The sequence below is a fragment of the Oenanthe melanoleuca genome, chromosome 1A (genome assembly GCF_029582105.1).
Source record: "Oenanthe melanoleuca isolate GR-GAL-2019-014 chromosome 1A, OMel1.0, whole genome shotgun sequence".
Classification (NCBI taxonomy): Eukaryota; Metazoa; Chordata; class Aves; order Passeriformes; family Muscicapidae; genus Oenanthe; species Oenanthe melanoleuca.
The window spans coordinates 68263836-68282092 of NC_079334.1; the positions used below are offsets into that span (position 1 = coordinate 68263836).

An 18257-nucleotide genomic window follows, 5' to 3' on the forward strand; every position below is an offset into this window, starting at 1 on the left:
GGTGAAGGGTTTTCAATTTGAAGGTTTTAGAATATAGTAATTGGTATGGGACAAAATGGAGGATTTGGGGGGTTGTCTCTTTCTTTTTTCTTCTTCCTTCTTCTTGATTTCAGGCAGTGGTTTTTGGCTGGATAGTTAGTGCTGCACTGCAGGTCACAGGTGTTTGGTTATTGGGTCAAAAATATAAATAATATAGGTGGTAATTCTGTATTGGACTGTTTAGCTTTAAAAGACTTTGTAATTAGCTAAATTCAACTCCATTTTGCTCACTTTTAGCCGGTAGCTACAAGTGTTGCAGAACTCTCTGTACTTTAGATAAGATTTAATCAACAACCAAGCCCAAACACGACAAATTAATCTCCTTTGTGTTTTTAACCCTGAGTGAAGACAGAAGAAAACGAAGACAAGCTCTGATTAGGTGACCCTTGACAGATCTCGTTGCCAAAAGCACCTGGAATTCCAAGTGGAATCCCCTGAAGCCTCATTGCCAAAAGCACCTGGAATTCCAAGTGGAATCCCCTGAAGCCTCATTGCCCAGCCAAACACGACCTTTGCCCCGAAGTTCAGGACAGGGTGTTCCTACAACCTCTTGTGTAAGAGCTTGGGCAAGCCCAGATCTCCCTGTTCCCTGCTCTGAAGGTATTGCAACATTTGCCATTTGAAGTGTTTTTGGTGTTTCTGCTGAGCCTGATGAACTCTAAAAATGATCATCTGCTTCTTCTGTTCTATGTGGTTCAATACTGGGGTGAGGCAACTCAGAACCATCAAGAGGGGCTTTAATGAGCCTCTTCCTTGATCCCCTCAGGACCTTTCCCCATCGTATTTTATCTGTTCTGGCCCAGTGTTTTTCCTCAGCTTCTCATTTTGGATCTTCCCTCAGTCCTCTTTTAATTCCTTCTTTCCCTCAACCCTCACATCATCCCTTAAACCGCTTCCTTCACCTCAGTCCTTTCCCCTTCCTTTCCCCTCAGTCCTTCCCTCAATCCCCCCAAATCCCTCCCCTGATCCCTTCAGATCCTTTCTCCCACATTCCTTCATCCATTCCATCCCCTTCCCTCATCTCCTCACTCCATTCCTGTGTCACTCACCCTTGCTCCCTCAATCTTCTTCCCTCACCTCAGTGCCTTCCCCACAGATTTGTTTCAGATCTTTCCTCATTCCCTCAGATCATTTCTTAAACCCCTTCCTTCACCTCAGTCTTTGCCCCTCAGTAATTTTCCTCAGTCCCTCATTTTGTCCCTTCCCTCAGCCCCTTTCCCTCAGGGCCTTTCTCCATTTTTTAGCCTTTTTGGCCCAGTTTTTCCTCATTTTCTCATTTCAGATCTCCCCTCAGACCCCTTGCCCTTGTTCCTTCTTTCCCTCACCCCTCACATCATTCCCTGAGTCCCTTCCCTCACCTCAGCCCTTCCCTCAATCCCCCCAAAATCCCTTCCCTGATCCCCTCAGCCCCCTTCCTTTGGCTCTTCCCTCAAGGCCTTTCCACATCATTTTTTAGTTTTTCTGGCCCAGTGTTTTTCCTCAGCTTCTCATTTTGGATCTTCCCTCAATACTCTTTTCATTCCTTCTTTCCCTCAACCCTCACATCATCCCTTAAACCCCTTCCTTCACTTCAGTCCTTTCCCCTTCCTTTCCCCTCAGTCCTTCCCTCAATCCCCCCAAAATCCCTCCTCTGATCCCCTCAGCTCCTTCCCTCAGGGTCTTTTTCCCACATTCCTTCATCCATTCCATCCCCTTCCCTCACCTCTTCACTCCATTCCTGTGTCACTTACCCTCATCCCTCAGTCTTCTTTCCTCACCTCAGTGCCTCCCCCAGAGCTTTCTTTTGGATCTTTCCTCATTCCCTCAGATCATTTCTTAAACCCCTTCCTTCACCTCAGTCCTTGCCACTCAGTGCTTTTCCTCAGCCACTCATTTTGGCCCTTCCCTCAGCCCCTTAACCTCAGACACTTTCCCCACCATTTTTTATATTTTCTGGCCCAGTTTTTCCTCAGTTTCTCATTTTGGATTTTCCCTCAGTCTCCTTCTCATTCCTTCTTTCCCTCACATCTTCCCTTAAACCTCTTCCTTCACCGCAGTCCTTGCCCCTCAGTGCTTTTCCTCAGCCCCTCATTTTGGCCCTTCCCTCAGGGCCTTTCCCCCATATTTCTTTATCCATTTGGTTCCCTTCCCTCATCTTCTCGTCCCATTTTTGTTTCCCTCACCTCAATGCTTCCGTTTGATCCTCAGCCCTATCCCTGTTCCTGACGCCCCGTTGTCCTCCGTGGATCAGGATATCCCCAAAGTCCCACACACGCACGGAAATGGATGTTTAAGGATTAAAATAAGATAAATAGTCTAGTTTTTCTGCAGCACCTGCCCAGATCTGCCTGGCAAGGAGAGAGCTTGTCCTTGAGTAATTGTGGGAAGAGGTGGAGTCAAGTGTGGAGGGGCTGAGGGGATCAGGAAGGGGCTGAGATAAAATACTGAGGGGGAAGGAGTGAAGGGAGGGAAGGGGCTCTGGCCATGATATGGAATGTGAAGGGATAAGGGAAGGAATTTCAGGACTGAGGAAAGGCCCAAAACTGAGGGAACTGAGGGAAAACACTGAGGGGGAAGGTCCAAAGTGAGAAAAGGGGCTCAAGGAATGATGTGAGGGGTGAGGAAATGGGGTTATGGGACTGAGGGAAGATCCAAAATAAGGAACTACCTTAAGGGAAAACCCTGAGGGGGAAAGACTGAGGCTAGAAAAGGAGTTCTGACCATGATGTGAGGGGGCAAGAGAAGGAGTTTGGGAACTGAGGGAAGGTCCAAAACATGGCCCTGGGGAAGGCACTGAGATGGAAAAGAATGAGGGAAGGGGCAGCGGGAAGAGCTCAGAGAGGGAATTGGGGGAGACTCAAAAGAGGGAAAACGCTGAGGGGGAAGGACTGAGGAGAAAAAGGAGTCTCTCCCCATGACGTGAAGGAATAAGCAAAGGGGCAGCGGGAAGAGCTTTAGTCAGGCATGGAGGAGCTGAGGTGATCAAAGTCATGGCAAAACTGGGCAAGATCCCCACCACGGGCACACATCGATGGCCGAGCCAGTTCCTCCTTCACAATGAGGGAGCAGCGCCCATGTGGCAAGATCCCCACCAAGGGCAAATATCAATGGCCGCGCCAGTTCCTCCCTCACAATGACCGATGAGCGCCGAGGGACGGCACGGAAGAGGAAAAGCCGAGCAGCCAAAGCGCGGTGACCGCGGGAAGAGGAAAACCCGCGGGCGGCCCCTCGCTGTCTTTCCGGTTCAGTTTTCACTTTCTGTTTTTTTCCCCGCCGCTCCCGCCCCTCGTTCCCACCTTCCTTCCTTCCTTCCTTCCTTCCTTCCTTCCTTCCTTCCCTCCCTCCCTCTCCCTCTCCTCTCCTGCCCGCCCCGTCCTTCCACTTCCTGGGGCTGGCGGATGGCGGCGGCCGCCCCGCACAGCCTCATGCCGCTGGCCCGCTTACCGGGGCCGCGCCGGGGGCCGGGCGGGGCGGCCATGAGGGCAGCCTGAGGGACGGCCCGAGCGAGCCCCGGCCATGGGCGAGAGGCGGCGAGGGGAGAGCGGCGAGCCGGGCACGGGTGAGCGGGGCCGGGGGCTGAGGGCGGGCGAGACTCCATCGCGCCTTTCCCCGTGAGTTGGGCGGTGGTTACCGGCTCCATGCTGCACTTCTTGAGGGAGAGAAAGGTGACCGGCTCCATGCCGCTCTTCCCTGAGGGGAAAAAAAGGCGACCGGCTCCATGCCTCTCTTGAGGGAAGGAAAGGCGACTGGCTCCATGCCGCTCTTCTCTGAGGGGAAAAAAGGCGACCGGCTCCATGCCGCTCTTCTCTGAGGGGAATAAAGGGCGACCGGCTCCATGCTGCTGTTTCCTGAGGGGAAAAAAGGAGACTGGCTCCGTGCCGCTCTTCCCTGAAAGGCGACCGGCTCCATGCTGCTCTTCCCTGAGGGGAAAAAAGGCGACCGGCTGCATGCCTCTCTTGAGGGAAGGAAAGGCGACCGGCTCCATGCCGCTCTTTCATGCGAGGGAGGGATTGCTGGCTCCATGCCGCTTTTCCATAAGGAGAGAGGAAGGCGGCTGGCTACATCCCCTTTTTCCATGAGGAGAGGAGGATTCCTGGCTCCATCCCGCCCTTCCTTAGCGAAAAGAGAGTTCCCGGCTTCCTTCCTTTAGGAGAGGGTTCCCGGCTCCATCCCGCCCTTCTTTCAGGAGAAGCGGGGGGGAATTCAGGCTCCACGCCGCCCTTCTTTGGGAAGCAAAGGGTTATTGCTCCATCCCACTTTTCCCTGTGGAAAAAGACGATTTACCGGCTTCATGCCGCCCTTCCGTGGGGAGCAGAGCTTTTCGCCGGCTCCATGCTGCGAGTAAAATTCCTGGATAAAAAGAAGGTTCCTGGCTCCGTGCCACCCTTCCCTGGGGACACCGAGTGAGGCCACGCCGCCTTTGCCCCTCTGCCGTGCCGGGACACCTCGGCCCCGAGCTCCTGGGAACCCTAGGACACGTCGGAACCAGCTGCTTTTGAAATTTTCTGCCTCGTTGGCTTTTCCTAGTGGCAGAACCCGAGGCCTGAACAGCTGGGAAAGTCGCGGTGCTTTTTTGGATGCGCTTCAGGAGTGGGATTTGGGAATAAAAATGGTGCTGATCCCTCCCTGAGCCTCTTGGTGCCCCTTTGGAGCAGCTGCGGGGTTGAAATTTGGCTTTATAAGGCGAGAAAAATCAGTTTGTGCTCTGCTCTTGCACAATTCTAATCCCAGATTGTCCTCAAATTATCCCACGGAGGTTTGGATTGGAGCAGAGCTTGCCCAGCTCGAGGTCTGCACTCCTAATAATAATTAGGATAAGCTGGGATAGATGAAACAAGCTGGGGGTTGGATGGCACAAAAATAATTGTAAATTATAGGTCTTGCTCCATGGAAACCAACTTTTTTTTTTATTAAAAATATGCATTCTGTGATGATCCAGAATGATCCAGAATGATGCAGGAAGTGCTCTGCTTTTTTGGGCTACTCAAATCATAATCAACGAAATTCTAAAAAAATAAATTTTAACAAAAAAGTCTCAAAGTCTTTGATAAAAATGAGTATTTCTTTAGTGCAGCTTCAAACTCATTTTAGTTTTTATAAAAGGTGATGTGGTCGACTCTGGAAATCACTGCTCTGCTCTAGAAGGAATTTTTTCTATAACTTCTGCTGTAAATGGAATGTCTGATTTCACAGAACTTGTTTTCCAGCAAAAAAAAAAAATCGTTATCAGAGCCTTTCAGAAATTCTTATCTCCTCTGATAAGAATTATGATTAGTTACAATTAATTGCCTTGAACCAGAGGCTGTTAGGTGGCTGTGAAGTAGGTTTTATGTATAATTTGCTTTATTTATTTTTAGTGTTCCTCTATAAACCTGCAAATTGTCTTTTTTGCAACAGCAGAGCCAGCTTGAATATTCCCTATTCCCAGATCTTCTCTTCAATATTTTTGATTTCAAATTTCCTAAAATGCCACCTTGGAGCTGGCACTTCCCAAAGTGTCCAATTCCTTGTTCTTACTTAAAATCCCTTTGAGACCAGAAAGTGAAATTTTGATTTTTTTTGGGGGGGGATAAATTCTATTTTTACCCAATCTGGAATGTTTTTTTTTTTTTTTTTCCTAGAGGGAATCTTTGGATTTGAGTGCTTTGCTTGTTTTTATTGGGAATTTTCAGGGTGTGATTTCCCCAGGCAGAGAATCCACAGGGAATTTGTTTGGAAGGATTTGTTTTGATTTTTTGCTCTTTTCCCAAAGGGAATTTCTTTGCCTCAGGGAGGTTTTTCCTAACACTGCAGCTTCATGGAAAAATCACTGATTTTGCAAACAAAATGTTGCTTTTTTTTTGTTGTCCAAGTGCCAAAATTCCTGTGCTGGTGACTTGGGAAGAGTCAGGTGTCACCTGAGTGAAACCACAGCCCTGGGTGAGGTGAAAATTGAGGTTTTGGCATAAAAATTCCTGAGATAAAAGGCAGCACGAGCTGATTTTGATGAATTAATGTGTGCAACATTTTAAAATTTGTGAGCAGCTGAGAGGAGCAGGAGGGAGGTGGTAAAATAAAAAAAAAAAAAATGGCATTTGGAAGGATTTTAGATGAAGATTTTTTCATCAGAGTGAGGCAGATGTGGCTTTGTCCAGCCAGGGATGGACAAAAATTTCCAGAGGGAAAATTCCAACTTCTCATCCTCCCAAGGGTTTTTTTTTCCTTATTTTTCTTCCAACTTCTCATCCTGCCTGAACCTCCCAAGGTTTTCTTTTTGCTTTAATTTTTCCTCTAAATTCTCATCCTCCCAAGTTTTTTTTCCCTTAATTTTTCCATTTGCTGTTGCAGCAAGAGAGGCTCCATAATTTCAGAATTTTCCCTCCTGGGTGAAACATTTCTTTTTGCAGGAATTTTTTTTTTGGAGCCATGTCCAAGTGGGAATTTGGAAACACCAAATTTGTTGCAATTTCTGATGACACAAAGAACTTGGTTGTGGGTTTTTTTTAACATAATTAAGGAACATCAACTTCTCTTCCTGTGAGGAAATTAATAAAATTCCCTAAAATTCCCATCCAAAGGGATTTGGATTTTGCTGTGAGCTCAAATCTGAGCTGAAGAGATGCCAGAAATTCCCTGCAGCACCTAAAAATCCAAATTTTCAACCCCAAACCATCCAAATAAATCCTGTTATGCCCTTAAAAAACATCCTGCAGCCTCCATACTCTCATTCCCAGGTTTTTTAAATCCCAAAGGGAATTGAAAATCCAAACCAGCCACCTTGAATTAAATACAGCACAAAGATGTTGGAAAAACCCTCAGAAATGCAATCCAGCCATTCCCAAGGCCACCACTGATGTCCCCAAGTGTCACTTGCAGCTTTTAAATCCCTCCAGGGCCCTGGGCAACCTCTTCTGATGCTTTTTTTCCTAAAAATATCCAATTTTTCCTAAAATTTTTATTCCCAGTAGGACACTCAGCAAACAGGAGTGGGATGAGTTGGAAAAAGAAAAATCTTGGAATCATCCAGGGGGAGAATTTGGTTTTTCTGGGAGATCTCCCACAGGGAAAGGAGGAAATTGGGATGGGAAGAATTTGAATTGAAAGGAATTTGGGAAAAATGATTCTAAGGAAAGAACACAAAGTGTTTTTTGGGATACTCAAATCAGGATAAAAAGTTCCTGGATTTATCTCAAATATTTGGTGTAAATCCACAGTGGGATGTGGTTTGTGGTGGTGCCAGAGCTGATCCTGCTGATGATTCCCAATATTCCAACTTTGGGATCAAGCCAGGAAAATTGCTGGATCATGGAATTTTAAGGATTTGCTAACATCCAAATGTCTGCAGGGAACACTGCTCAAATTTAAGGTTAAGGAGTAAGAAACAAGCAAATTCTGCACTTCCAAAATCTGGAGTTTTCCTCCTGGGCTGGGAAGACTTCTTGGAAGTTGCTGAGTGCTGAGACCATCCAGAAATCCCAGAAAAAAAGGGATGAGCCAAAGGAAAATCCTGGATTTTGGGAGCCCGTGGCTGCAGAAGTGCCTGGATGAATTCCATGCTAAAAGGGTGGGAATTCAGCAGGACAGGCTGGGAATTCCCAAAGATTTCAGGGCAGGGATAATCCCCTCTGGATTTTCCAGTTCTGTGCTGTCCATGCTGTCCGATCCCATTCCCTGCGTTTTCCCCATGGATCCACTGCCATTCCCAAGTTTCTCATTCCCTGAGTTTCCCAGTGGATCCAGTGCCATTCCCAAGTTTCTGCCTGCCATTCCCAAGGTTTTTTCCATGGATCCCGTGCCATTCCCATGTTTTTGCTTCACTGAATTTTCCTCATGGATTTGGTGCCATTCCCAGGTTTGTCATTCTTAGGTTCTGTCCCACAGATCCAGTGTCATTCCCAAGTTTCCAGTTCCATGTTTACCATTCCCAAGTTTCTCTGAGTTTCCCCATGGATCCAGTGCCATTCCCAGTTTTTGTCCCACCTATCCACTGCCACTCCCAAGTTTCTCATTCCCTGAGTTTTTCCCCATGGATCCAGTGCCATTCCCAAGTTTCTCATTCCCAGGTTTTGTCCCACAGATCCAGAGCCATTCCCAGCTTTCTCCTCCTCTGACTGTTCCCCATGGATCAGGTACCATTCCCAAGTTTCTCTGAGTTTCCTCACAGATCCATTGCCATTCCCAAATTTTTCTCCATGGATCCATTGCCATTCCCAAGTTTTTTCCCATGGATCCAATGCCATTCCCAAGTTTCTCATTCCCAAGTTTTTCCCCACAGATCCAGTGCCATTCCCAGGTTTTTCCTTCCCTGACTTTTCCTCACGGATTTGGTGCCATTCCCAGTTTTCTCATTCCCAGGTTTTGTCCCACAGATCCAGTGCTATCCCAAGTTTCTCATTCCCAAGTTTTTCCCCATGGATCCACTGCCATTCCCAAGTTTCTCATTCCCTGACTTTTCCCCATGGATTCAGTGCAATTTCCCAAGTTTCTCACTTTCCTTAGTTACCCAAATTTCTCATTCCCAAATTTTTCCTCACAGATCCATAACCATTCCCAAGTTTTCCCTGACTTTTCCCCATGGATCCACTGCCATTCCTAAGATTTTTAATTTTCCTGTGTGGCATTCCCAAGTTTCTCATTCCCAAGTTTTTCATTCCCAAGTTTTTCCCCATGGATCCACTGCCATTCCCAAGTTTCTCATTTCTCATTCCCAAGTTTTTCCCCATGGTTCCACTGCCATTCCCAAGTTTCTCATTCCCAAGTTTTTCATTCCCAAGTTTTTCCCCATGGATCCATTGCCATTCCCAAGTTTCTCATTCCCAAGTTCCTCATTCCCAAGTTTTTCCCCATGGATCCATTGCCATTCCCAAGTTTCTCATTCCCAAGTTTCTCATTCCCAAGTTTTTCCCCATGGATCCATTGCCATTCCCAAGTTTCTCATTCCCAAGTTGCTCATTCCCAAGTTTTCCCCCATGGATCCAGTGCCATTCCCAAGTTTTTTCCCCATGGATCCTGTGCCATTCCCAAGTTTCTCATTCCCAAGTTTTTCCCCATGGATCCACTGCCATTCCCAAGTTTCTCATTCCCAAGTTTTTCCCCATGGATCCACTGCCATTCCCAAGTTTCTCATTCCCAAGTTTCTCATTCCCAAGTTTTTCCCCATGGATCCTGTGTCATTCCCAAGTTTCTCATTCCCAAGTTTCTCATTCCCAGGTTTCTCATTCCCAGGTTTCTCATTCCCAAGTTTTTCCCCATGGATCCACTGCCATTCCCAGGTTTCTCATTCCCAGGTTTCTCATTCCCAAGTTTTTCCCCACAGATCCATTGCCATTCCCAAGTTTCTCATTCCCAAGTTTTTCCCCATGGATCCATTGCCATTCCCAAGTTCCTCATTCCCAAGTTTTTCCCCATGGATCCATTGCCATTCCCAAGTTTCTCATTCCCAGGTTTCTCATTCCCAAGTTTCTCATTCCCAAGTTTTTCCCCATGGATCCTGTGCCATTCCCAAGTTTCTCATTCCCAGGTTTCTCATTCCCAAGTTTTTCCCCATGGATCCACTGCCATTCCCAAGTTTCTCATTCCCAAGTTCCTCATTCCCAAGTTTTTCCCCATGGATCCACTGCCATTCCCAAGTTTTCCATTCCCAAGTTTCTCATTCCCAAGTTTTTCCCCATGGATCCACTGCCATTCTCAAGTTCCTCATTCCCAAGTTTCTCATTCCCAAGTTTTTCCCCATGGATCCAGTGCCATTCCCAAGTTTCTCATTCCCAAGTTTTTCCCCATGGATCCACTGCCATTCCCAAGTTTCTCATTCCCAAGTTCCTCATTCCCAAGTTTTTCCCCATGGATCCAGTGCCATTCCCAAGTTTCTCATTCCCAAGTTTTTCCCCATGGATCCTGTGCCATTCCCAGGTTTCTCATTCCCAAGTTTTTCCCCATGGATCCATTGCCATTCCCAAGTTTCTCATTCCCAGGTTTCTCATTCCCAAGTTTCTCATTCCCAAGTTTTTCCCCATGGATCCACTGCCATTCCCAAGTTTCTCATTCCCAAGTTTCTCATTCCCAAGTTTTCCCCATGGTTCCACTGCCATTCCCAAGTTTTCCATTCCCAAGTTTCTCATTCCCAAGTTTTTCCCCATGGATCCAGTGCCATTCCCAAGTTTCTCATTCCCAAGTTTTTCCCCATGGTTCCACTGCCATTCCCAAGTTTCTCATTCCCAAGTTTCTCATTCCCAGGTTTCTCATTCCCAAGTTTTTCCCCATGGTCCCAAGTTTCTCACTTTCACTTTTCCTTCTGCCATTCCCAAGTTTCTCATTCCCAAGTTTTTCCCCATGGTCCCAAGTTTCTCATTCCCAGGTTTCTCATTCCCAGGTTTCTCATTCCCAGGTTTCTCATTCCCAAGTTTTTCCCCACAGATCCATTGCCATTCCCAAGTTTCTCACTTTCACTTTTCCTTCTGCCTTGGCCACTTTCACTTTCACCTTCTGCTCCTGCCCTGGCATGTGCCAGGATTTGGGAATTTTTTTCTGGGAATTTTTTTTCCTTATGATCTGGACACATCCCTAAATCCAGGAGGGAACTGAGGGGGTGCAGCCACTTGGGCTCAGTTTTCTCTCATTAATTTCTTCATTTTTAAATTATTTTCTATTATTTTTCCCCTTTTTTTCTATTTTTATTTCGAAGCTGCATGGAGGAAAAAATATTAAAGTGATCACCTGCCAAATTCTTGGATTTTTTGTTGGATTCCCAGGAGTTTTCCATGTTTTTTAAACTTTTATCCCTGAAAATATCTGATATTTTCCAGAAAAAGTTGTAGTGCTCCAGCATTAAAAAAAAAAAAAAAAAAAAAAGAGGGAGGTTGTGTTTGATCCTTTGAGCTGAGCTGGGATTTAGAATTCCCTGAAAATTTAGAATTTCCATGGGATTTAGAATTTCCATTGAAAAGTCTGAGCTCTGAATGCAGGAAACACAGGAAAAAAAAATGCAAAAAAATTGAGCAAAATGAACTTTTCCTCTCCTCATTAGATATGATGCTGAAAAAGAGCTGGAAAATCCATTTATTTCCTTTTTTTAGTTTCCATTTTTCCTTTATTTCCCATTTTTCTGCTCTTAATCTGCTTTTCTCCCTTAATTCCAAGGATTCCTAAAAGCAGGAAATGTAAAATTAAATTTAAAAAATAATTTAAAAATAATTTAAAAAGGCACAAAAGACCCAAAAAAAAGTTTAAAGTAGAAAAATATTCTTCCAAAACTTTCCTTTATGTGCTCCAAATTTCCATCCTGACCAGCTCTGTTTTTCTTGGATCATTTTGAAATTCTTGGATCATTTTTAGATTCCTCCACATTTTTTTCTTCATCTGGATTTTTTTTTCCCTGCTCAACCTGAAAGTACAAACTTAAAAAAAAAAAAATCAGTTTAAACCACCCAATTTATTTATTTTATTTTCAGTAATTATTATTAACAATTTAGTTATTTATTTATTTATTATTATTATAATAATTTATGTTATTTTCCCTATTTCTTAAATTAATCTCTTTTTTTTTTTCTCCTGGAAGAATTTGAGAGGAATAAAAATTGACAAAAGTAACTATTTGAATTTTTTTTTTTTAATTAAGAGGAGGAAAACACAAAAATTACTCAAATTTACCCATAAAAATAGGATCAAACTCTCAGACTGGAAATATTTTATTTTTCTGTTGGAATAATTTAAGAGGAATAAAAGGAAATATTTGATTATTTTAATTAAAGGGAGGAAAACATAAAAAATTATTCAAATTTAGCCATAAAAACAGGATCAAAGTTTGTGTTTGGAAATATTTTTTTTCTCCTGGAAATAATTTGAGAGGAATAAAAATTAACACAAGGAATAATTTGATTTTTCCTTTTTTTAGTTGAATTTTTGGAGGAAAAGACCAAAATTATTCAAATTTACCTTTAAAACCAGGATCAAACTCTCAGCTTGGAAATAATTTTTTTCTCCTGGAAGAATTTGAGAGAAATAAAAAGGCACTATTTTATTTTTTTTAATTAAGGGGACGAAAACACCAAAATTATTCTAATTTACTTTAAAAACAGGATCAAACTCTTAAGTTTGGGAATAATTTTTTTCACCTGGAAGAATTTGAGAGGAATGATTTGATTTTTCCTTCTTTTTAATTAAGGGGAGGAAAACACCTAAATAATTCAAATTTACCCTCAAAAATAATTATCAACCCCTCAGTTTGGGATCTGGAAAATCTGATGAATAAAACCAATTTATTAATTAATCAATTACTGATAAATTATTTTAGTTTTGCCACTTACTCCAGATTTTTATTTTCATTTTTGTTGGAAAACTCTGACATGACCAAGTAGCCTGGACCCCCCTTCCCAAAGGATCTTTTAATTCCCAAAATTTCAGATTTAGAAGAATTCCCAAATGAAATATTCATGTTTTTTCCCTGCAGGTTTGGCTGTGGAATCAGAGGAGCCAAATTCCCTTTTGCAGAGAATAAAGCAAATTTATTCAATAATTATTGATCAATTATTTTACTTTTGTCACTTACTCCAGATTTTTATTTTCCTTTTTGTTGGAAAACCCTGAGATAAACCAGTAGCTTGAATCCTTCTTCCCAAAGGATCTTTTAACTCCCAAAATTTCAGATTTGGAGGAATTCCCAAACAGAATATTCATTTTTTTCCCTGCAGGTTTGGCTGTGGAATCAGAGGACCCAAATTCCCTTTTGCAGAGAATAAAGCAAATTTTTTCAATAATTATTGATCAATTATTTTACTTTTGCCACTTACTCCAGATTTTTATTTTCATTTTTGTTGGAAAACCCTGACATGACCAAGTAGCCTGGACCCCCCTTCCCAAAGAATCTTTTAACTCCCAAAATTTCAGATTTGGAGGAATTCCCAAACAGAATATTCTTTTTTTTCCCTGCAGGTTTGGCTGTGGAATCAGAAGACCCAAATTCCCTTTTGCAGAGAGCTGTGGCCCTGCTGCAGAGCTCCTACCTGGACTCCACCTCCCAGCAAGGATTCCAGTACAGCAAAGCCATCCTGGTGGAAAATGATCTTTTCCTGAGTGAGGTAAGCCTGGAATTTCTAAGAAAAAATATTTTTTTAGGCAGATTTCTAGAAAATCTGATTTTATTTTTTTTAGTTTTCAGCTCTGCTTCATAGAGTCCCTCTTGCAATTCCTGATTTTTTTCCCCTTCCTTGCACTTCCATCCCAGTCAGGAATAAAAAAATCTATGCAGGCAAAAGAGCTTTGGGAATTCCAGAATTCCTTTGGGATTGGGGGAATTCCCTCCCATGGGTTGCATTTCTGCTGAGTGAGCTCAAGGAAGAATTTTGGGATTTCTCTGCCTTCAGCCTTTTTTTTTGGTTTTAACCTTTTTTTCCCCAGCTGCCTGGACCACTTTAAATATCCTCACATTCCCACTTCCAAAATTCCTTCATCCTCACATTCCCACTTTTCAAATCCCCACATTCCCATTTTCAAATCCTTTAATCCCACTTTTCAAATTCCTTCATTCCCATTTTTCAAATCCCTTCATCCCTTCATTCCCACTATCAAAATTCCTTTCATTCCCATTTTCAAAATCACTTCATCCCCACATTCCCACTTTTTAAATACCCTCATTCCCACTTTCAAAATCCCTTCATTCCCACTTTCAAAATTCCCACATTCCTGTTTTCAAAATCCCTTCATCCTCACATTCCCATTTTTCAAATCCCTTAATTTCCTTTTCAAATTCCTTTGTTTCCACATTCCCACTTTTTAAATTCCTTCATTCCCACTTTTAGAATCCTTTCATTCCCACTTCTAAAATCTCTTCATCCTCACATTCCCACTTTTTAAATCCCCACATTCCCACTTTTCAAATTCCTTCATTTCCCCTTTCAAAATCCCTTCATCCCCACATTCCCTTTTTAAAAATCCCTTCATTCTCACTTTTCAAATCCCCACATTCCCACTTCTAAAATCCTTTTATCCCCACATTCCCACTTCTAAATCCCCACTTCTCAAATCCCCACATCCCATTTTCAAAATTCCTTCATTCCCACATTCCCACTTTTAGAATCCCATCATCCCCACATTCTCACTTTCAAAATCCTTTCATCTCCACTTTTTGAATTCCTTCATTTCCACTTTTAGAATCCTTTCATTTCCACTTTCAAAATCCCATCATTCCCACAATCCCAGTTTTCAAATCCCATCATCCCCACATTCCCACTTCCAAAATCCTTTCAGCCCCACTTGTCGAATCCCTTCATTCCCACATTCCCACTTTTCAAATTCCTTCATTTCCACTTTTATTCCTTTCATTCCCATTTCTAAAATCTCTTCATCCCCACATTCCCATTTTTTAAATCCCTTCATTCTCACATTCCCAGTTTTTAAACTCCTTCATTCCCACTTTTAGAATCCTTTCATTTGCACTTTTAAGATCCCTTCATCCTCACATTCCCACTTTTCAAATCCCCACATCCCATTTTCAAAATTCCTTAATTCCTGCTTTTCAAGTCCCTTCATTCCCACATTCCCATTTTCAAAATCCCTGCATCTCCTCATTCCCACGTTTTAAATCCCCTCATTCCCAGCTTTCCAAATCCCTTTATTCCCACTTTTCAAATCCCTACATTCCCATTTTTCAAATCCCCACATTCCCACTTCCAAAATCCTTTCAGCCCCACTTTTCACATCCCTTCATCCTCATATTCCCACTTTCAAAATTCCTTATTCCCACTTTTTAAATCCCTTCATCTCCACTTTCCCACTTTTTAAATCTCTTCATTCCCACATTCCCACTTTTCAAATTCCTTTTTTCCACTTTAGAATCCTTTCATTCCCCCTTCTAAAATCCCTTCATCCTCACATTCCCACTTTCAAAATTACTTCATTCCCACTTTTTAATTCTCTTAATTCTCACATTCCCAGTTTTTAAATTCCTTCATTCCCACTTTCAGAATCCTTTCATTTCCACTTTTAAGATCCCTCCATCCTCACATTCCCACTTTTCAAATCCCTTCATCCCCACTTTTCAAATCCCCACATCCCATTTTCAAAATTCCTTCATTCCCACTTTTTAAACCCCACATCCCCACTTTTCAAAATTCCTTCATCACCACATTCCCACTTTTCCAGTCCCTTCATTCCCACTTTTCCAGTCCCTTCATTCCCACTTTTCAAACCCCCACATTCCCACTTTTGGAATCCCAAATCCCCCATTCCCATTTTCCTTGCCATACAAAGCAGGCTGTGCTCTCTGGGAATAAAAATCTCCATTGTGGTTGTCAGGGATTTAAAAAAAATTAAAAATTTCAGGATCACAAAATGATTTAGGTTGGAAAGAATCTTAAAAAAAAATCCAACCTGGAAAAGGGTGAAAATCCTGCCTAAATCTTGGATAATCCCTCTGGGAGCTGGATTTAAAAAAAAAAAAAAAAAAAAAAAAATCAGGAATAATTTTTTAATTTGCCTGTGAGTTCTAAAACCAAAACAAGCAAAAATAAAGGTGGGATTCTTCAAAATCCCATCCTCCTTCTGTTTTTTTGAGGAGTCCTTGTGGAATCAGCTCCAGCTCTGCTTCCTCCCCTGAGGAATTTTCACAATTCATAACAAAATTTTTTCACAATTTTCACAAATTTTGTGTTTCATTTTCCCTTATACCTCAATTTTGGTGATTTTAAGGATCAACAATTAAATTTGATTCAGATAATTCAGATAATTTTTAATTTTTTTTTTCAGATTCAGCTTTTTTTTTTTTTTTTTTTTTTTTTTTTTTTCCCTGATCTTGGAAAATAAGTGTGAAATTTTTTTTCTGTGATGATTCCAAAAAATTCCAAATTTTTTTTTTTGCAGCTTCGAGCTTTTGCCCAAGCCAAGGAAGCTGCTGGATACAGCCAGGAGGAGCTGCAGGAAACTTTTGCATTTCTGCTCTTTGAGAAAGAGGAAGAGGTAACCAAAAATTGCTTTTTTTTACCCAAATTTAGCATCAAATCCCTGCTTTTTATCCCATCAAAACCCAGGAGATTGCCTGGTTGAATTCCCAAAAAATTCCATCTGGAAACAGCTCCTGGTGGGGTGAAAATCAGGGAATTTCTGCTGGAAATTCAAATTTAATTAAGATTTATTCATTGGGTTTGGGGGAAATCTGGGAATTCACTGGAAATTCCCTTTTAATGCTGATTTATTTATTCCTTGGATTTTGGGAAAATCAAGGAATCCATTGGAAATTTTCTTTTAATGATTATTTATTTCTTGTTTAGATTTTGGGAGAATCAGGAAATCCACTGGAAATTCCCTTTTTATGATAATTTATTTTGGGAGAATCAGGGAATTCACTGGAAATTCACTTTTAATTATGATTTATTTATTCCTTGGATTTAGTGAAAATCAGAAAATCCACTGGAAATTCAATTTTAATGATTATTTATTTCTTGTTTAGATTTTGGGAAAATCTGGGAATCCACTGGACATTCTCTTTTAATTAAGATTTATTCTTGGGATTTTGGGAAAATCAGGGAATCCATTGGAAAATCCTTTTTAATGCTGATTTATTTATTCCTTGGATTTTGGGAAAATTAAGGAATCCATTGGAAATTTTCTTTTAATGATTATTTATTTATTCTTTAGTTTTTGGGAGGATCAGGGAATCAACTGGAAATTCACTTTTAATTATAATTTATTTATTCCTTGGATTTAGTGAAAATCTGGGAACCCACTGGAAATTCATTTTTAATGATAATTCTTGGGATTTTTTTTAAGTGTGTGAATCCACTGGAAATTCTCATTTAGTGGTGATTTCTTCTGGGATTTTTGGGAAAATCAGAAAATCCCACTGGAAATTCAATTTTAATTAAGATTTATTCATTGGATTTGGGGGAAAATTTGGGAATCCACTGAAAATCCCCATTTAATAATGATTTATTGTTGTGATTTTTGGGAAAATCAGGGAATCCACTGGAAATTAATTTTAATTATAATTTATTTATTTATTCCCTGGAATTTGGGAAAATCTGAGAATCCACTGGAAATTTTCTTTTAATGCTACTTTATTAATTTGATTTAATAAAAATCTGAGAATCCACTGGAAATCCCCTTTTAATTCTGATTTTCCCTGTGGATTTTTTATTCAATTTCCCTTATACCTCAATTTTTTATGATTTTAATGCTCAATAATTCACTTCCACCGCAATCAAATTTTTTTTCCAGCCAGCTTTTTTTTCCCTAATCCTGGAAAAAATTAGAAAAATATTTTTTTTCTTGCAGGCAAAGGAAGTTTGTCAGAGTGGGCTCCGTGTGAACAGCAGCTCCATTTCCACTCTGGGGGATCCAGCCAAAGGTAAAATCCAAAATTCAAAATTCAAAATTCCAAATTCAATCCAATTCCCATTCTGGAATCACCAACTCCTTCCAAAAAAAGCCAAAACTTTATTTTTTCTGCAAAAATCCCATGGAAAATTCCATTTTTTTGGATGGAGATGTCACAATTCCTTCAGATCTTCAATCCTGGCTTTTTTTCTTGCTAATAACTGATTTTTTTAGGGAATATTTCTCATTTTTTGGGAATATTTTTCATTTTCTGGGACTATTTCTCATTTCCTAGGAATATTTCTCATTTTTTTGGGGAATATTGCAACATTTGTCAGCACAAAAACTGATTTTCTGTGAATTTTTTGTCATTTTCTGTGAATTTTTTATCATTTTCTGTGATTTTTTTGTCATTTTCTGGGAATTTTTCTCATGTTTTGGGGAATATTCCTCATTTTTTGGGGATTATTTCTCATTTCCTGGGATTTCTTCCTCATTTTCTGGGATTATTTCTCATTTTCTGGGAGTATTTCTCAATTTTTTAGGAATATTTCTCATTTTTGGGGAATATTTTTCATTTTTTGGGAATATTTCTCATTTTTTTAAGGACTATTTCTTATTTTCTGGAGTTAGTAACAACTTTAGTCACTACAAAAAGTGATTTTCTGGAAATATTTCTAATTTTTTGGGGTGTATTTCTCATTTTTGGGGAATATTTTTCATTTTCTGAGAATATTTCTTATTTACTAAGAATATTTCTCATTTTTTGGGGAATATTGCAACATTTTTCAGCACAAAAACTGATTTTCTGTGGTTTTTTTCTCATTTTTTGGGGAATATTTCTCATTTTTGGGGAATATTTATAATTTCCTGGGATTTCTTCCTCATTTCCTGGGAATATTTATCATTTTTAGGAATATTTCTCTTTTTTTTAGGAAAATTTCTCATTTTTGGGA

At 41.1% G+C, this 18257-nt stretch overlaps 1 protein-coding gene across 1 annotated transcript in view; it reads left to right on the forward strand.

Annotated features, from left to right (window-relative positions):
• Positions 1–3334: 3334 nt before the first annotated feature.
• TASOR2 (transcription activation suppressor family member 2) overlaps positions 3335–18257 on the forward strand; it is a 47029-nt gene continuing 32106 nt past the window's right edge. The window contains exons 1-4 of the mRNA XM_056482070.1: positions 3335–3577; positions 12925–13070; positions 15850–15945; positions 17260–17332. Coding sequence (XP_056338045.1) covers positions 3535–3577; positions 12925–13070; positions 15850–15945; positions 17260–17332 — 358 coding nt within the window. The 5' untranslated portion in view covers positions 3335–3534. The remainder of the gene's footprint in view (positions 3578–12924; positions 13071–15849; positions 15946–17259; positions 17333–18257) is intronic.